The 20,984-nt window shown below is 38.1% G+C and overlaps 1 protein-coding gene across 1 annotated transcript in view; it reads left to right on the top strand.

Annotated features, from left to right (window-relative positions):
* Positions 1 to 15,641, top strand: part of ccdc88b (coiled-coil and HOOK domain protein 88B) — a 59,255-nt gene extending 43,614 nt beyond the window's left edge. Inside the window, exons 24-28 of the mRNA XM_088009498.1 lie at positions 3,406 to 3,551; positions 8,132 to 8,239; positions 12,353 to 12,510; positions 15,041 to 15,379; positions 15,464 to 15,641. Coding sequence (XP_087865624.1) covers positions 3,406 to 3,551; positions 8,132 to 8,239; positions 12,353 to 12,510; positions 15,041 to 15,379; positions 15,464 to 15,531 — 819 coding nt within the window. The 3' untranslated portion in view covers positions 15,532 to 15,641. The remainder of the gene's footprint in view (positions 1 to 3,405; positions 3,552 to 8,131; positions 8,240 to 12,352; positions 12,511 to 15,040; positions 15,380 to 15,463) is intronic.
* The last annotated feature ends 5,343 nt before the right edge of the window (positions 15,642 to 20,984 follow it).

The following is a 20,984-nucleotide window of genomic DNA, read 5'->3' as shown; positions in this document are numbered from 1 at the left end:
GAAAGAATTATGGGCAATTTGGAGGGGTTTCATAGGAGTTCCTAGCAGGTTTTAGTGAGCATTTCCTATAGACATGACAGTGAGGAACGGCAGTAATATCATCAGTGAGGAGCTGTCTAATCTCACATCCGTGATATAAAAGCCATTTTCAGCTTGACATATCAGCCAAAAATGATGAATCTGTCCAAACAGAGACTGAATACCAAGTAGTTCTGAAGGAGCACAGGCATCTCTTACAATCCAAACCACTAAAATACAAACAAGTGCAGCGTTTTAAACACGTCTGAGTGATGAGGCAGATGGAAATTGACTTTCTGCAAAAGGGTTTAGAAGTCAACTAGCAGATGTTGAATTCTGCTGCTTGATCCAGCTGCTCATGAAACCATTTTTGAACCACCTGGCACCATTATAGTACAGCTAAAAGGCTTTTGGGGTAAAAAAAGAAAAAAAAAACATTAAAAAGAGAGATATCACATATGTGACTATCACACAGTGTTGTTTTTGGAATAAATTATGAGCTGAGCTGCACTTTCACCATTTTTATATTTGGGTTTGAAGGATTCCTGTGCTTAGAATTTAGTTTTCATTTTTTACTGTATTAGTGACAAATTTACACAGGCAGCCAAAACCTGGGCTCAACTTTTTCATCTGACTGTTCCAGAGACTCTCACCTGAAATCATCCTTACCTTTTTCAAAGAACTTCGTCTCAAAAGACTCAGACAGCCCAGACCTTGCGCAGCTGTCCTTCCTGGTTGCAGGCAGACTGAGGATCTTCTCTCATCTGTTTCCAGATGCTGGCAGCCTTGCTGTTGCAACAATAAGCTTAAAATTCAAGCTGAACTAAAAAAAACAACAACCTTCAAATAAAACAACAACACCTCTAGTATCTCTGCCAGAAAACCAACAAAAGAAAATTGATTTGTACTTCTAAACATGTTCAAGGAGTTATTTTACTCACCTTTTCTCTCCTATCTTACTCCTCTCATCCACAACATCCAATGAAATGTTCATACCAAAAATGTGCTAATTAAGTGGTGATGACTTTTCTGACAGCCAATAATTACTTTCTCTTGCAGAGGAGTTGGCAACATTGTCAACAAGCAAACTACCATCAACAGTAACAATGTATTTCTCAGCATTTCATGCATTCAAACGCAGCAGCAGTTAAAGCAACAGGGGGTAAAATACTGTCTGTGCCCTGTATAATGGGACACACTGACAGGAGTGGAAATAAACAAGTCAATATTGCAGACATGTTGGATATTGTTGTTGATAACAACCCTCCAACTTCCCAAGTCAGCATCTTGACTTTTGTTAATATTCCAGTCCCCTTAAAAACATGTTGTGATGCGTCTATTTTTATTGTTTAGACAAAACAGGGATTTAAAGACAGTAAACAATTTACTGATAATTATGTTTCCCCAAATGTTAAAAACTGTGACTACTGTGAAGGATGATATTCTTAGCTAGAATATATTTGATAATAAATTGTAAAATGTTACAACTGAGCAACAAAATGCTGAGTGAAACTTACTGTTAACTTCAGTAACAGTAAGTATTATGTATGGTGAGTAAATACATATTTCTGTTTCTTTCTGAACTTTTAACTTCCTAAATCCTGTTTTTAACAATTAATATCACTTTCGTTCTTTTTTGTTGCTCAAGAGAAAAAAAAGGTAGATTTCCCACATTGTGGAAAATGATCAAATATTAGATTTCAACCCAGGAAATGAAAAGAAAGAAATCAGAATGTGATGGTTGTGTAAGACTCCATTTTGAATTGGATTCAGAACAGAAAGAAAAGTCAAATGGAAACATTTTTCCAGTTAGTTGTAGCATAGTAAAATTTTAAATTCGTGGCAAAATCCACATTCTGGCCAAATTTGATGCCTTTTGCATCAACATAGCTAAAATTATGCAAAAAACACAAACGATAACCCAGGAGCCTGAGTATAAATTAAAATCTGGTATATTATAACCTATACAAGAGTCAAATTAGCTCAGGTTAGTCAGGGGTAGCTGGGTTAATCGTGCCTAAATGCAACAACAATTATCAATAGATAAGTCAAAAAGTTTAATCTACTTAATTGACAGCATGAAAGTGTTAATAATATATTTTAGGAGAGAGATCTGCTGTAGATTATATTAGCCTTCTTAGAACCAGGCTAGCTGTTTTCAGGCTAAGCTAACGTCATCTTTACATAATCAACACTATTTTTCAACCACTTGATGAACATTTTTTAAGTATCTCATGTTGCCAAGCTGCTGCTTTAAATAGCTGATCAACAATGCAAAAAACAAAGAAATAATGGCTTTCTGTCTTGCATCTTTTCTCCCAAATTACATCATTGTGTTTTTTATGTAGTGAGAATTATTTCCCCTCAGATTATCTAATTGTGTGTTGAAGTTATTTCCTCTTCTCCACACCAAGTTATTTTAGGTGCATATGGTAGTTTGGATTCTCATTATGCAGCAGTTCAGAGGAAAACATGTCTCAAGGTTCACGTTGCTCCAGTAATTAATCCTTTGCTGCAGCATTTCGCTCTGATGGGGCTACATTTGACAAGAAATAATAATTGGAAACAGATTTGCAAAGATTAAAGTAGATGAGATTATCTTTTTATGTTTACCTTCTTCCTGCCAAAATGAGGTTTTTGACCTTTAAAAGTGGGTTTGAAAATTAGGAAATCAATGGCGGTCATCTGTTTGTAGTCATCTGTTGTTGTTTACTTAGCTTTTTGTTTTTAATACACCATAGAAATAAAATCTCTACAAAGCAACATATAAGTAAATTGTACTTTATCAAAGTAACTTTGGAACATTTGCCTCCTCTCTTGCTTTTCAGGTGTTTGAAATTAGATTCTGAGATGTTTATCACAAATCCTTTAATTATTGGCAGAGTTTCTCAAAAGATTGAAGTCTTTTGTGAAGTTGGAGAACTTTTTCATCTTCTCCTTTTTCATCCTTCCATCCACTTTGTGAAATCATTCATCTAACTATAAAACAATGCTGCCTCGATCATCCATCCGTTTCTTGTCAATGTGAAGAAATGGCTTAATCTTAATCCCAATCCCAAATTAAATCACATACAGTAATCTTCTCAGGAAAGCCTAAAGTGTGACTAAGTTTCTAATTAAGACAGATTTAAATTTTTTCTCTTTTGAGTTGAAATGACATTTTATGGCTGAAGATTTCAAAACAGGAACCAATCGTTTCTTATAACACATATAATTAATAAGTAGTTTGTTTTTCTTCTATATCGAATTTGTAGTGAAATTAAATCTACAACATATTAATTCAAAAATCCAGTTCTTATCGTCCAATTGGTATGTTTCATGAAAATACACTCAGAGTCGGCAGTGAGGTTCCTCAGTGATCCCACTGAGTTGTTTATGTTTGCGCAGCTGCTGACGCAGCTGAAAGGGAACATGGAGGAGGAGAACCGACACTTAGCCGAACAAAACCAGAGCCTGCTGAAGGAGAACCGGGCCTTACTGGAGCAGAGCCTGGAGCGCCGCGACCAGCACTACTCTCAGCAGCAGGAGTACCAGTAAGTGCACACCAACCTGAGGTGCTTTTAAATTTCTTTTGCAGGAATAATAAAAAGGAGGTGGATTAAAAGAGAAAAGAAATCCAGTTTTCAATCATTCAAACAAAGGATTTAAACCCTGTTTTTGGAAAACAACAACAACAGCTACCTTTAAATAACTGGGAGTGAATGAAAAGCCTCTTAGCCGTCTGTGAACAGGAACAGTCAGATTTCATATCAAGCATGCAAAAGGTTTGAGACTGTGAAGCAGCGATTTCACAGTCCAGCAGCACTCAGCGGTCGACCTTTTGACTGACTCCCAGATTAATTCAGGGTTTATAGGGTGCATGCAAAGCTGGTTTCACACTTACAATCTAATTAACCTAATTTTTCTGAATTCTACCTTTTTGAACCTCAATTTTCTGCCTTTGTTCATGAAAGAATCCATTATTCCCGCTAAGATTTGTCCTGTAAAAATAATTTTTAAAAAAAATCACAGCTACAACATTTGCATCTACTGGTGCAAGGCCTATTGAATTGGGTATTTTTTTAACACACTCACAGGTTTGTTTTCAAGCCTGAATCAATTTATTTATAGCACATTAGGCCATCAGCTGAAAGCAAGTAAGAGGAGCAGGTTTCTGAAAATATAAAATCAGGTTTTGATGGGTTTTAATGGAATGAAGCCGCTCTACAGACGCAGGTGGAAGCAGAGTTAGCTGAGCGAGGAGCCGGCGGATGCTGCAGTCAGGTGAACGGGACCAATTAGGAAGTCTGTGATCATCCAGCTGATGGAGAACGGCAGGCTGGGGACATCTGAGAGAAACGGAAGAGCCCGGGGGAAATAAAAAGTGACTTGTTGCCGAGTAGTATTTAGCTTCTGAAATATTTTCTCAACTAGTCAGCTGGGGACTGAAACAGCTAAGAGGAAGATCGATATTGGATTTAATTAGGTGGCAACACACATGATGTTTAATGAGTGTTTAAGATGTTATGTGCTGCGGAAACAAGGAACAGTTTGTTACTGCGTGCGTCGCTTGAAAGCTCCCTTTAAATAGACGAAATGCCTCCTCTGGAGCTTACACTGGTGACAGATTCTGATATTAAGCATTTGATGTGGACAGGAAGCAACCAGTGGAGGAAGAGATGATTAGACACAAAGGATTGTAATTCATTCCTTTGGGACTCGAACCTTTTCACATTACAGACACAAACAGCAAGTTTTCTCTTGAGATTTTATGTCAGATATCGAAAAAGGCGTGACCTGCATTTCCCTAAATCGAAACCCAGTGCAACCCTTTTCTGACCCATCCGGTAGATAGAGCCCACCTGTGTGCTGTTTCAATTTAAGCATAAATCCAGCTATTCTGAGAAAGTCTTAAAGGTTTATTAGAGAACATTAGTGAACAAAAAGCATCATAGAGGCCAAGAACAATGTCCAAAACATTGACCACTGCAGAAAATTTTGCCTTCAATTTTTATTTATTTATTTAGCTTACTTATTTATTATTTCTAATTATTTAGAAATATTTATTTATTTAGTATATAAATAAAATGTATTTATTTGTATTTTATTTATTTAATATTTATTTCATTTCCCTTTGGGATTAATAAAGTGTTTTTGAATTTTGCTGTAATACCTGGTGGTGGCAGCATCATTCCGTGGGGAAGTTGGTAAGAGATGATAATAAGATGTTTGGAGCAATACTGGAAGAAAACTGGTTGGAGGCTTTAAAGCATAGATTTTCACCTTCTAGCTTGAAAACAGCTCTAAACATCCAGCAAAGCATTTATACATGGAATAAAGTCTGGATCTATAAATCTGACTGAGTTCAATAATGCACAGAGAAACGTGTCTGTAGATATGGAAAGCTGTTACGGACAGATTCACAGGTGTAAAGTAATAAACTGTGGTTCTGAAAAGTGCCACAGCCTCTTGGGGCTGAATAAAAAGTCATGCCATACTTTAAAGATTTTTATTTAATAAAAAAAAATTTAATCATTTGTCATCTTTCTTCCACTTTACAATCATAAGCTATTTTGTGTCGCTTTACCACTTGAAATACCAATAAAATAAGTTTTTGGTTGTAAATGTGAAAACGTTATAGCGTTGTTGCAAGGCGATACATCTTTGAAAAAAAAGATCCATGTTTCTGTTGCTCATTAAGATCTTTTCTGACCAGTTTTCTTCTTCACCTGAATTCTTTGATTTGATTTTCACCAGAAAGTGCTCAGAGGTTTGGCAGAGGGGTTTGTTTAAGCCCAGGTCTTTGTTCTGTTTGAACAGCTCTCCATCCTAAACTGAGCAAACTGCTGGATGGCTCATTAAGATGAATAATCTTATTCAAACTAATACCGGAATGGAAATTTGGAAGACAACGAGTCGTGGAATAGCGGCTAACTATTTGCTGCACACAGAGGCATTAGAAGCTAAGTCATATTTTCCTTCCTCGTGTTTGCACTTGTCTCACAGTAAGGAGGCGTTAAATTTTTAATGTTAGCTGTTCAGGTCCGTCTGAGGGGAGTTTGTCTTTCCTCCTCGTGCCTTCACGGTTTTCCTCCTGTAGGCAAAAACATTCATGTTTGAATGTTTGTGGTTTCAAATTGACCTTGGAAATGAGTGGGAGCGTGCATGATTTATAGCCTTGTACGTCTCTGTGAAGGACTAATGACCTTTCCAGGTTGCACCTCGCCTCTCGCCTGGTGACAGCTGGAATTGGCTGCAGCCCCCATCTCCTCTCCTCTCCGCTGCTGCAGCCCTGAACATGCAGCAGGATGGAAAAACCATCAAACGTGTCACCTGTGAAAAGAAAAAACTGATTCACCTTGAAAAGATTAGATTTCCAACAAGGCATTGTGACAGTCGGCTTGGTGTTTATCGTCTTTTGTTTCTGGGCAAAACCAGAAATGAAAATATTATGTGCAACAAGAAAACAGCAACACCACATACATCTTTATTTGCTGATATGTGCATAAACTACCTTCATTAATACTGAATGGACACATGATTACAGAAGAGTGTGCACATTAAAGGCAGAAAATAGTTATACCGTTATATATTTGCTGCTGTTGCACATATATCTGTTCAGCAGCTCTGGATCAATAAAGACATCTTTGCTTTAAAGTAAGCTTACTTTCGCTTAATTTACTTTATCTTAATTTAGTTTACCATTGGTTACATTATCTTAGGATTGTATAGTTTAGATGATCTTATCATTCATACTTTAGTTTAGCTTAGTTTACTTTAGATTGTCTTTGTTTAGCGTAGTAAAGCTTTTTATAGCCTGGCTTATTTTGGTTTACCTTAGACTATTGTAAATTAATATTATTTTGATATGTTTTAGATCACTTTAATTTGCCTTAAATTTTCTAAGTTTACTTTAGTGCGTGTTATTTTAGCTTATAATAGTTTAGTTTGTTTTATCAATTTCTTGTCTTAGTTTATCTTAGCTTGTTTTAGAAAAGCTAAATAAAGCTCATTAGATATTTTTGATTACCTTCAGTTTTCCCTCGTTTAGGTTCATTTAGGTAACTATATTTTCTCTTAGTTTAGATTATTTTGTTCTTGGTGCTGCTTTAAGGTAGCATTGCTGAGTTTATTTCAGTTCATCTTATCTTACTTATTAAGATATGCTATTTGATATCCTATGTTCAGTTACTTTATTCTTGCTTATTTGTTTGTCTTTTCTTAGATTAAATTAGTTTATCTTAACTTTAATCTATTTTAGCTGCAGTTGGTTATCATGGCTTACTAGAGACATGTTTTGTTTTTGTTACAACCCAAGGGAAGAACATCAAACTGCTGCTGCTGCTGCTGCTGTCCAGGATTTTCTTTCCAAAATAGATTTGTAATCTTAACGGTATTTTTCTGGTGAAACATAGGAAAGCGTTTTATAATTTGTTGCAAATTCAACATAAAGAACATTTTTGTCAGGAAAAAAATGTCATAGCTTTTTTTTTTGTATTGTACCCATTACATAAACAAAAAAACAATAATTATATCCGTGCTGCTAGCGACATATTTATAAATGTTCTACCAAACAAAGTAATAAATCACAATTAGGCTTACTGTTACATAATTATGCCATAAGTTATTCTACTGTAGGCTTCACAGCATATTCTTCTTTGTACGGATCAAAACATTTCTGCATGTAAGTTAATGACAATCTGTTCAGCAGCTGTTGACTCGGTTCGGTCTGAACCCAGTAGGTGTGGGAAGAACAGGACTTTTATCTTTTATCTGGCTTCAAAGCTGCCACTGTGTTAGGATGGACAAAATATCCAGTTAGGACCACGAAGCAGCTGTTCACGTCAAAAAATACTGCTTCTGTTATTTTCAGGAGGGTTAGATTATTCCTAAAGCAGCAGCAGCCTGATTTTTAATCTCCACTCGTGTTCATTTAATCCTCTGTGAAAGTTGTGAAAAGATTCCAGCTCAAACATCACAATGCACTCAGCTTTTTTCTTAAAGGTTGCAGTTGAATAAAATAGCATATTAAAAAAATCATCTTAATAAAAGTGATATAAACCGATAACATCGGCATGAAAGAGATCAGCTATTCCCTCCTTCTCGTCTCATGATTCATGCGTTTGCCCTTCAGGGAGAAGCTGAGTGAACTCCGTCGGGAGAAGCAGAAGTTGGTGGAGAAGATTATGGATCAGTACCGAGTCCTGGAGCCCAGCATGCAACCTCCAGCCAGCAAGGCCAAGTACGACCAGAGTTGCACTCACATTACACCATTCTGCAAGAAACACTGCCGTTTACGCTCAGAAATACTTCCCTCATCGGTTTTCCTTTTAACTTGCACACACCAAGTGGTAATTGGTGGGTTTCAAAACTCAGTGGTGCAAAAATGTAAACAGGGAACAGAATAAATTAATGTTTCACTAAATGTTCCTAAACTTCCAGAGAGATCAAACCTTACAGATTTTAACAGTAAAAATAATTAGTTTTACTTATTGTTTAAAATTAACTAAATATACTTTAATAATTTGTAAATATATAGTTACTTTTATGTAATTGTAATTTTTCTTTAAATTTTTTTAAAGCTCATAGTTTATAATACAGTATGAAAAATGTTATTGTAATAATCATTTGCCAACATTGTCAATACATGAAATAATGTAGTGTATTGTGAACAAACTAATTATTTATTTGATCAAAACCATATTGTTTACCATCTAGAGACATTAGGTTACCACAAACATAACTCAATACTTGTTAAATGCCATTTTTTGTAATTACTGGAACATTTGTTTTGCTTAGATTAAGTAGAATAGCAAAATAATCGACCATGAAATAAAAAACATCAGTAAGTTATTTTTTAAAAATTATTTTACTAAACTAGAACTTTCCATTTATCTATAAAATTGAACTATTAACATGAAGTGTCACATATCAGAAAAAGAAACTCAATAATCGTCTCTGATGTTGCAGACGTTTTGTGTTTTAAATAAATATATCAGTAAATTAAATTGATACAATGAATATCTTATTCATGCAGGAGATGAAATTTGCTCCCCAAATGAGAATGTTTCATTTACTTCACAACATGCATTTGTTTTACACCAGAAGCCGAGAACTTTTGTCTCTGATATGAATTATTTTCCTCAGGTTTTATTTGGACAATAATAAAGATATTTGATTATCACAAGATGTTCTGCAGGAGCCATTAAACCAAACTTACTTAAAAATAGCTGATAAAAATGTGACTCTTTTATTTCCAGTCAGGTATTTATTGTTTAGTTTTGAGTGGTGCTTAATTGCATTATTATATGTGTAATAACTTAAAGTGTAGATATTGATTAATTAGTGCAAAATATGGGGAAATATGGATTTGTCAATATCATCGTAACGACAAGATCTCTGAGTTTTCCTAAAACCTGGAGTTAAAACCAGAAATGGTCAAATATTGTTGTAGATAAAAAGTATCTTCAGACTGAAGATGTTTCGTATTCAAGATTTTAAAACAATAATCATTCTGTTGAATAAAAAGAAAAGTTCCCATTAAAGCTTTAACAAGTCAATCAATATTTAAGGTTAACTGCATTTTTAAATTGGCCAAAATAAGACAATTCACATGGGAGAGACTTCAATATGTATCAACAGGAGTTCAGATTCTTCAGAGTCAGAAAAACACGAACATCTTGGAGATTCAGGACACCGAGCACCTGGGATACGAGGTTAATGTGGCAACATTCAAACAGTGAAGCAAGGACGTTTTAAAGGGCCTTGGAGCAGAGCAGTGGTCAAATATGTGGGGATGCATGTATTTATCACAGCGTTTCTTAGCTCTGCTCTCCACATGTTAACGCCTCCGTGAGTCAACATGTTCAATGAGATAAAATTACAATAAATCAGGTTTGTTGAAGCAGAGATGGATCTAAAGTTAACATAATCAAAGATCAGTGCCTTACGGAAATCTACGTTTATCTGTAAAGCCTTTTCTGTCTTTACTCAAATTATATTTGAGTAACTATTCATCCTCAACCTGTTCTGTCAGATTTAAATAAGTTTTTCTGCTTTTTAAGAATTGAAAAAAGAAAAAAACAACTTTATCAGACTGCAGAGCTAAAACATTTTATGATCAAGATGAGTTTCTGTCATTTTCTGATATGTTTTATCAGTTTTAATATTTTAAAACTGAACTCTGTGTGACATTAGAGAAAATCCATTCATTTCTGTCCTTTCCTCATTCGTAAGAAGCACATAATTGCAAAATTGGCATCAATTTGCAGGCCAAATAACGCTGCTGAAGTCGTGGATAATTGTCAGCCATCTGTAACTTTTAGTCATCTCAGCCACTAATTCTGTCTAAATCCTTTTAAGAAGCACTTGAGCATTATTTCTCTGAAAAAGACAAGAACTCGCCACCCTGCTGCTTTCTGCTCCTTCTAACTTCGGTTTCCAGTGTGAGCGTGATGGCAAACATGACAGGAAGAAAAACTGGCAAAAGAGCAGGAGCCAAATCCTCCCTGATAGGTTTAAGAGCTTCGAAGAAGTAAACAGCAAATATACTCAGATATTTTGGGGGGAAAACCATTTTTCATAATTATCTCAATTATTTTGGATCATTTTTCTTGTTAGTCTGAACTTTTGAACATCTTACAATGTTTCTGCCACAAAGGTCTTAACGTGGCAAGAATAAAGCTGTAAGAAATCCTAACAGGCCATGAAGGTGAAACAGAAAACATGAGGAAGGAGGTGCTCTGATCAGATAAAGCTGAAACAAAAGTTTCTCTTACATGCAAAAGACTGCATCAACCTGAAAACGTCATCCCCATGGTGAAACACGGTGGTGGCTGCATCATGATATGAGGATATTAAAAAGGAAACCTCTTAGAGACTGCAAAAGATTTGTTGGAGAAGAAATTCACTTTCTAGCTGAACAAAGACTCCAAACACACAGAGATACAAAAGAGTATTTTAGTTTATGTGTAAGACTGGCCCAGTCAAAGTCCAGAGCTAAATACAATTAAGAATCAGTAACAGGTAGGCCTGTCACGATAACAAATTTTGCTGAGGGATTAATTGTCTAAACAATTATTGCGATAAACGATAATATCGTTTCAAGACCTTTTGACACTGATTTAATGGAAATGACGTAATAATGCATGTGATTTCCTGCCATAGATACACTTTATTTTCGCACTCAAAACTAAACAATAAATACCTGACTGGAAATAAAAGAGTCACATTTTTATCAGCTACTTTAAGTAAGTTTGGTTTAATGGCTCTTCTTTTTTTTCTCTTCTCTTCTCTTCTCTTCTCTTTTCTCTTCTCTTCTCTTCTTTTCTCTTCTCTTCTCTTCTCTGCTCTTCTCTTCTTTTCTCTTCTCTTTTCTCTTCTCTTCTTTTCTCTTCTCTGCTCTTCTCTTCTTTTCTCTTCTCTTTTCTCTTCTCTTCTTTTCTCTTCTCTTCTCTTCTCTTCTCTGCTCTGCTCTTCTCTGCTCTTCTCTTCTCTTCTCTTCTCTTCTTTTCTCTTCTCTTCTCTTCTCTTCTCTTCTCTTCTCTGCTCTTCTCTTCTCTTCTTTTCTCTTCTCTTCTCTTCTCTTCTCTTCTCTGCTCTTCTCTTCTCTTCTCTGCTCTTCTCTTCTTTTCTCTTCTCTTCTCTTCTCTTCTCTTCTCTTCTCTTCTCTTCTCTTCTTTTCTCTTCTCTTCTCTTCTCTGCTCTTCTCTTCTCTTCTCTGCTCTTCTCTTCTTTTCTCTTCTCTTCTCTTCTCTTCTCTGCTCTTCTCTTCTCTTCTCTTCTCTGCTCTTCTCTTCTTTTCTCTTCTCTTTTCTCTTCTCTTTTCTCTTCTCTTCTTTTCTCTTCTCTTCTTTTCTCTTCTCTTCTCTTCTCTTCTCTGCTCTTCTCTTCTCTTCTTTTCTCTTCTCTTCTCTTCTCTTCTCTGCTCTTCTCTTCTCTTCTTTTCTCTTTTCTCTTCTTTTCTCTTCTCTTTTCTCTTCTCTTCTTTTCTCTTCTCTTCTCTTCTCTTCTCTGCTCTTCTCTTCTCTTCTTTTCTCTTCTCTTCTCTTCTCTTCTCTTCTCTGCTCTTCTCTTCTCTTCTTTTCTCTTTTCTCTTCTTTTCTCTTCTCTTTTCTCTTCTCTTCTTTTCTCTTCTCTTCTCTTCTCTTCTCTTCTCTTCTCTTCTCTTCTCTTCTCTTCTCTTCTCTTCTCTTCTCTTCTCTTCTCTTCTCTTCTCTTCTCTTCTCTTCTCTTACCAACACTTGGCATCCGACCAGTTTGAGGGAAACCAGCTTGTGTACATAATTGTGAGTCGCTGTGCACCGAGATGCTTGACCCTCTTTGTGAAAGGTCCCCGTCTCCTGTGTCCTCACAGAAAGTCTAACTGGATCGCAGACAGGATGAAGAAACTAATCAAGCCTCGGGGAGGAGGAGGAGGAAGGGAGGGACGCGCCCTCTTCACCGCCGCAGGCAGCATAGAAAACCTGGCCGACAGCAACGAGTTTACACCAGAGCCACACACACCGAAGCCTGGTGAGATCTCACACACACACACACACACACACGCACACACACACACACACACACCCCCCCCCACACACACACACACACACACACACACACACACACACACACACACACACACACACACACACACACAACCGGCCTTTTTCAGACTAACTAACACAGAAACATCAGCTGACTGGTTTTCACAGAGATACGGCATGAAGGGAGGGAGCAGGCGCGCATACAAATCATCTCATGACTACGGAGTGTGGTCTGCACTGATAACGCTCTCATCTCCTCAGATCTCTCCTTGTAAAGAGCCGCGACTCACTGAAGCTGGGCTTTTTCCTGCTAACCGCACATTGAAAGGAGTTGATATGCGAGGCTTTATTCCCTTTTGATGCCTTCGCTGACATGGAAATCTCACTGCAGGTGTCTTCAAAGCAGTTGCATCAAATTTCACCTGGATTTTTAGCGCTTAAGTTCGGTTTTTAACCAAATAATGGTGTTCTCAAAGTATTTAATTGTCTCAGCACCAAAGACTCTAGCTGCTCTCACCGGGGGTTTTTTAATCATCTTTAAGCCAAAGATGCAGCAAAATAATAATTAATTAGTGGATATTTCTAATGAATATCCCTCCTTCTTGTTTTGTTTTACTTCAGGAGAAAATTCAACGTGACAAACTAAAGTACCTGCTTAACATCCCTCACAGTTCAAGATCAGATTTTTCCATCCAAGCATCCTTTGTTCAGCTCATTACTCATCTAATTTGCATTATGTTTTCTTTTAATGTATTCTCTTTTTTAAAATAATAATCTGAACCGTCTTCAAACAGGGCCATGCGTTTCCAGCAGGGTGTCATGAGTATTGAAACTACTATTTTAAAACCTGTGCTGTGGAAGATGAAAACAAAGTAAACCCTGCACCATTTGAGAACTGAATGTATTGAAAATATCTCTCACTCAGCATGTAAGCCGAAGGGGGGCGGGGGGGAAAGCTGCTGCTGTTTCACTTTTTGAGTTTATTGTCTTAAATGTTGCTATTTCAGCAGCTGGTAACATTGAGGGGAAAACTGCAGCAATCCAATTCACTAAACGGGTTTTGCCACTAAAACGCTCCTGTAATCAGAAGTTTTTATCCCAGTGATTAAGATTAGAGCTGAAAGCAGCGAAGTGCAGAACCTCACTGCAGTGTCCGCTGGAAGCCACGTAAATTTAACGATTCAGTTCAGATTTCTGGTTTAACATCAGGTACCATGTTGAACTTGTGTTTTTTATTTGTCCCATATCATCGATGTACTATGTACATCTGTTTATCTGTGACTTCCTGGGTTTGTAAGCTTGAAAGTTATATCTGCCAAGTCCTGAGCCTTTTCTGTGATTAATGGTTGCATTCACACCAGTCCTGTTTAGTCCGCTTTAATCAAACTCCAGTTCGTTTGTCTTGAAAACTCTGACGCAAACCAAAAAAGTTAACTCTGGTCCGTCTAAAACCTTACGTCTCAGTTTGATTAAAACAAACTCTGGTGCGGTTTGAATGCACATGTGAATACCAAATGTGTTGGAGACCACTCCAAAAACAGGAAGTGAACAAAAGCGTGAAGCACTCTGGGTAAATATAACCAAAACAAACATGTAAGTCTAGCACTAGCGGGAAAATGGCTTGTGGTCTTTTTTAAAAGAGAAATCCTGAAACCGCTAAAATTTGACGCCACTTCATTTTTTTTCACATTTTATGAAGAAGGAAGTTGCGCTTTGTGTCTTCAGAGGTCTTTGTGCCATTTCCTTTCAGCTCTTGGTGCTTCGCCGTCACAGGCGAGGAGGAGAACAGTTTTTCAAACAGTTTGGATCGTTTGGCTTAACGCAATGTGAAAGCAAACCGCAACAGCTGGAAATGTAACATGTTGCAATTTTGGTTCCCAATCAAACCGAGTTTACCACCTGCTTAATGTCAGGATGTGGTAGAACAGTCTTTTTCTTTCTTTGATAGTTTGCATTTGCTCTTTAATGAACCTACTACAGACACTAGAACTTTTTAATTTAAAAGAGTAAAAGTATGGCGATGTGTTTAGTGTATTGATCAGAGAAGATCATTAGGCATTGCAACTTTAGACGATAGAAAATGTTGACTCTAAGGCTGACTTATTAAGCGTATTATTTTTATTTCCAACAAGTGTTACCGTTACTAAGCTAGAGCTGGTCTTAGAGCAGGTTCAATTAATAAACCTGAAGCCACATTTGGTGAGAAACATAGTGGAAAACTTCCCTGATGTTGGAGTTTCAGCTGGAAAAGTTGTGGCTCTTTTCCACTTCCAGCCTCTACATGATTATAAAGGTTTTTACTTGTAACAGAATAGACTTTTTTATTATTGATCTCCAAGGGGAAAATACTTAATTGTTGAGAAGTTACTCCCATCCAAAGTGATCAATAATTTAGCAGCAAGAATCTTTTTTTTTTTTTTTTTACTGAAAATGTTACTTATTTTGTAGAAATATGGTATTTTAACTAGATTAAAAGTTTTAATCGAGTCCCACCACCATGCTTCATTCCGTTCCAGACCTCCGCAGCGCTCCAGTTTCTCCGACACCCTTGAGGAAAACCTCATCCAACCCAGACCCGGACATCTCGGTTCCCGGGACTCCAACCATCGCGCGCTACGGACCCCGGAAAAAGCTGGGCTCCCGTCACGGCTGGGGGATCGGTTTGTCCCGAGGAGGCTCCGGCGTCTCCCAATCGTTTAGTCCCGGCGACAACAAGACCCCGCCCCGGCAGCGGCTTCGCTCCAGTCAGAACAGCACCAACGTCCTGTGGGAGGGGACGGGCAGAGAGAAGGAGACGCCTCAGGACGCTGCTTCCCTGACCAGCCAGGAGAGCATTGATGAGGAAGGAACAAAAGGTGAGGAAGATGTGCATCAAATGTTGGTGTAAATGAAAACATTTATTAAATTAAATGCGCTTTGTGATCTTCTCTTCTTTTCAGACAATCATCACTCCAGTGACGACACATCGGCACAGGAGAAACCTACGGATGCATCTGCTGTAAACTGATGATATATTTTATATCGGGTCCAAACTGTGTCAATGCACACGAGATTTTCTCAAATATGATCTTTATAGTGTTTTTAAATACAAAATGAATAAATTCTTTAAGTCTGTAACCATGTCTGTAAATCTCTTAGTTAAACGTCACACAAGTGTCCCACACCTTGACTCTTTAGTCTCTAAAATAAAAGCCCGAGAATCCAGCCTCCATCCAGATGTCCGTTCTGGGACATCTGGAAAATCTAACAGGTCTCTCCTTTACATCCATGTTCAGATCTCCACCAAAACTCTCCCTGCAAACTGAAAAGAAGCAGCACAGCTTAGCTGGTTAAAGCAGATTACAAAAAGTTATTAAATAAAACTTTGTCTAAGTTGGTGTGTTTTGGTTTGGGCATATGACTTTCATACATAACTTAATTTAATGAAACAATATTTCTGTGAAAAACGTTGCTTTTTTGTCACATTTAAATGTTTAAGATGCTCAAACAAATCTATATAAAATTTACTTGCTTTATGCCAATAACTGACAGTGTTTCAGATCTCTGTGGAGGAATTTTGGCCCACTGCTCTTTGCAGAATTAATTCATACTGGATGGATTTTTTTTAAGGTCATATCACAGCGTCTCTATCGAATTTAAGCTCGGTGAATATCTCAACCCGATAGAAGACTGAGAGCAGAGACTGAGAGCCAGGCCTTCTCGTCCAACATCAGTGTGTGACCTCACAAATGCGCTTCTGGAAGAAAAATCCCCATAAACGCTCCTAAACCTTGTGGACCACCTTCCCAGAAGAGCTGAAGCTGTAAGGGTGGACCAACGTCATAATCCTATGGATTAGGAATGGGATGTCACTTAAGCTCATATGTGAGTCAAGGCAGGTGAGCGAATACTTTTGGCAATATAATGATATCAGCTAAAAGTATACGAAAAGCAAACCTTCAAGGAGAGTGACAATGTGCTCCATCTAGCATGGAAGCTAAAGCTTGTAACCTAAAATGCTATTTTCAGGTTGACCAAGATTATTTCACGCTGTTCGGTTTAGACACATTTGGTTTTAGGTAAAAAAAATAAATAGCTTGAATGCTAATGGGAGGAAAGGATTCAGGGTTGGAAACATCCAGACTACACTGTTGCATTGAGAGCATGACAAAGCTACTTGACTGTCTTACCTTTTCAGAAGGAAACAAGGATTTATCACCGATGGCACTGACTTGTTCACTGACCCAGATATTTACTTTTGGAGTTTGAGCAATTTGACTGACTTCTGCATATAATCCACGCTATTTTGCCGTTTATTCGAAAGGTTTTGAGAAATTCACTTACTGCTTTGCAAATGTCGAGGATCATTCCAGAAATAAACCAAAGCGAATGAGAAACACTGTAAAAACGAACGGGCTGAAAATAAAACACAGTAAAAAAAAAAAAAAAAAGCACTTTGCAAACAAATAGACAAAAGTCAAATGTCATGGTGTAGTCTGGTTTAAATGCCAACGAATAAAACTGAGTTTTCAAACAGGTTTTGAAAATGTCAAGTGTTGGCGAGGTCTGCATGTGAAAGGGCAGGTTTGGGCCCGGCTTCAATGAAAGGGTCTCTGTGCTTTAAAAAGCTGCTCGGTGCAACCAGGAGACTCTGGTCCGCTGATGTCAGCAGAAAGTTAAAGATGAATGAAGTGGGATGGTTCAAAAGAGAGTAAATTTAATGACAAGCAAGTGTTAAACAAGCAGAAAGAGTCACGAGAGACGATGGTTAAAAACCGAACAGTGTTTAGGGAGTTAAACCTGTCGCAAGTGAAAGCATTAAATAGTTCTTTGACGATGAAGAAAGATCAGCGACATCAACCTGAAGTGCTTTTTTTTTATTTGTGGAGGAGACATTTTTAAATCTTCCTGAATTATTAGCACAAACCTGAACAGGAGCAGCATCAGGATCTCCCTAGCAGAGTCACCACTATAATAAAATATAAATACTGAGTGGATTTAATGATAGTAGTCAAAGTACCAAGCGTGGTAATTTTTTCCCTCAGTTTATAACCATAAAACTACCTCAATCTGACACATCAGCCTCATGTGGGCGGCCGACGCCTCACGGAAACAAACTCCCAGAATCCCATTTGCCACAGATAAAGTCGAACTAACTGTTAGATGATAGATTTTATTGAGTTACTCCAATTTCCAAGATATCAGCTCTGTCCATCAACCGGGGTGAATCCTACGGTAAAACACAGTTTAATAGCGAATCTATCTATATGTGTCTCATTGAGTCTGTCATAGAAAGTAGTTTCTATATGTGGACATGTTGCTGCATGTGCAGAATACCGTATAATGTCTTGTTAGAAGGAGCGCCGCTAACAATGCCTGGGTTTCTGCCACAGTCAGCGGCGAAATGATATCGCTGATTTGTCCAATATTAAAACAGCAAAAAGAGAAGGAAAAGTTGGCCTTGTAGCCATTAAAGTAAGGAAGGAGAAATGGAAGAAAAGAAGGAAGGAAGGAGAAAATGGGGGTAGGATATAAGCAGGGAAAAAAGCAGAGAAATACATGAGGTTACAAGAAGAAGGGAAGGAAACAAGGACACAAAGAAGGAAGAATGGAAGGAAGGAAAAGGAAGGAAATAATCAAGTATAGAAGGAAGGAAAGAATGAAAGAGAGAATCAGAGGAAGAAAACGGGCAAGGAAAGAAAAGGGAAACAGGAAGGACACAAAAAGGAATTAAATTAAGGAATGGAGGGACATAAGGAAGACTGGAATGGACAAAACAAAGATTGAAGGAAAGGAAAGAAGGACACAAGGGAGAAATAGAGGTTGGAAAAGGTTGAAAAAGAAGAGAGAAAGAAAGGACTCAGAAAAAAGAAGGGAATGGAAGGACAATGTGAAGGGAAGTAAAGGAAGGACACAAGAAAAGAAAGAAAGAAAAAAACAAAAGGGAGAAATAGAGTTTAGTTACAAAGATGAAAGTTCGGAAAGATGGAGAGAAAGTAGTAAGGTCACAAGGAAGTGTGGGAGGAGGCAAGGAAGGAGAGGAGAAAGGAAGGAAAGTAGAAAAGAATGAAGAAAGGACCCTAAAGAGGGAAGGAGGGAAGACGGAAAAGAAGAGGGGCAGATGGAAGCATACACGCCTGCAGAGGAACCAGGAGCATCGGAGCGGATTCTGTTTGGTACATCATATATAACGCATACAAAGCTCAGCCCAGGTGCTGGGAGAACGAACAGCACTCGTATGCAAATTTTATTTGAGCATTAGAGTGTCAGTGCTTGGAAGTGTTTCATCCATAAACCTTTACAGGCTTAGCTGGAAAAGTTCCTGCTATTTCTTCTGATCGCCACTTCTTAAACTTGGCTTAATCCAAACTCAAAGGAGCGTGGCTTTAAAAAGATGGCCGTGTTTTTCCCACATTAGACATAGTTTTAGGCAGGAGCGGAAACCACACAGGGAGGGAGTAAAATGTTAAATATTAGAAGATAAAATCTGAGATCCAAGAGGGAAAATGTTTTGTCTTCTGCAATCCTGTTTGACGGTGTGGGTCAGGGAGCAAAACAATGCTAAATCCCTTTTGTAACACCCAGATCTGGTCGGGGTACGGCTGGCCAAACAGGGAAAAACCCCACCAGCTGGCTTCGAAAGGAGGGCAATCCCATTTCATTTTAGGGCTTCGCTGAAAATCCAGCCATTGATCTATTTAGGAATGATCTGCCCCGCTGCTTTCATGAGCGTCCTCTTTATTTCCTTCCACTGCTGCACCAAATGGTGTCAGTGTAGAGCTGGCCAGGCCTCTGTCAACAGACAGCCAGACGGACAGATGAAGAGGGAGGAATTAGCATGCAAGCTTCCCAAATGAGCAGACCTGAGAGGTCATTATGAAGCTAAAAGTGCTCTCCTACGAAACAAGCAGCTTCTGCCTCCCTGACAAGGACAAGGACACGTCAGCGTTTCCCCCGGTTCTTTTCTCGGTGATTGCAAGAGACAATAGCAGGTTCTCGCAGGCCTGCCCTCCCCAAGCACATTCTGAATTATGATTTGCAAATGACAAATGGATCGCTAATACAATTCATGAATTATGTAGTTGTCATGGTGACATTAATCAAAAAACAGACTCCCTTTCTCGGCTCTGAATATTGTGTTTGTGGAATTGAGATGCATGACGGGAGCTGCACACCGAGCCGCCTCACTGAACGCAGGGCAAAGCGAAAGCAAGATATTGGTTCTGCCAGTCACTCAGAGGCTTATTATGAGTGCGATGCAACAATCACACGCCCTCAGGCACACAGACAGACAGCCCCCACAGAGGAAAAGCTGAAGTGTGAAGCTATAAACTCGGCAAAGCGGCAAAACCTTGTTCAAATGTGTTTGCTGGTAATTTTTTTACTAAAATTAAACATAGCATCTCGCAAAAGTTTCTCACTTTTTGCAGTAGATTATTTTATTTAGATTTTATGTGAAAGTGCATTATAAGGGAAAATGACATGATTTTTAAAAATGAAAACCTAAAAAGTGCGGCATGCTTTTATAATATCCCCCAGTTATTCTGAGAATATCATCCAGTTGGCTGCAGAAGCTACCTATGAAGTAAAGTTGTGATATTTAAAGCAGAGTTTGGCTTTAAAACAAGATCCTGATTGTTGAGTATCTCATCATGATGAACGCTTCATCTGAAAACATGGCTGCCACTGAAACTGAGGAAAGTACTACTTAGAGAAGCAGCCAAGAGCCTCCTGGTGACTCAGCACAGACCAACAAATCAAGTGGAAGAATCTGTCAACCATTGACAGAAGAACATAAAAAATGTTACTTTCAGTTTCTTTTTCTTGTTAAATAGTAATAAACGCATCAGTTTTTAAAGACACCGCTCCAGAAATAACGATTGGTGACTGGCTACACACTCAGAAGCCAGAAAAGAAAAGAAAAGAAAAAATACTTGTTGGGGCCATTTTCCACATGAACAGATGCCAGCAAAATTCTGACCAATCACACACCAGGTTTGCATGTAGGGTGTGAAAGGTTCACTGGGGGTTATGGCAAGAAGGAGTGAGAACAAGATTTGGTTTGCAGGTCCAACCTTTCAGCGTAGCAAGGAGAAAAACAATTAGCAGCTTAGTTTAGATGGAATGTTTCTCTGTTGATTCAAACACAACATTTCTTTTGAAACATCTCGCTCTGTCCTTCAGCTCTAATAACGCGCACAACGCCGTGTCCATCCACTTCAGAAAAAACCCAATAAGACGATACAAGGTTCTGGCTTCATGAGAAGCACTTTATCAAGATAATAAAATAAGATATCAAACTGACTCACTTGTCACTTGATCTCTGTTTATCCAGCACAATCTATGAGACAAAAAGTGTAGAAAGCTTGAGAACGGCAAGGATAAAAAAAAAAAAGCAGAAGCAACGAAGTCAGACAAAAAGAAGCCTTGGAGAGAAAAATATAGTGGGAAGGAACTCTGCCACAAGATGAGTGATTAAAT

This window comes from Poecilia mexicana, unplaced genomic scaffold (assembly GCF_051168715.1).
Source record: "Poecilia mexicana isolate PSO_F unplaced genomic scaffold, ASM5116871v1 scaffold_10, whole genome shotgun sequence".
In the NCBI taxonomy this organism is placed as follows: domain Eukaryota; kingdom Metazoa; phylum Chordata; class Actinopteri; order Cyprinodontiformes; family Poeciliidae; genus Poecilia; species Poecilia mexicana.
The sequence above is the reverse complement of the archived record's forward strand: the minus strand, read 5'-3'. Positions and strand labels throughout refer to the sequence as shown.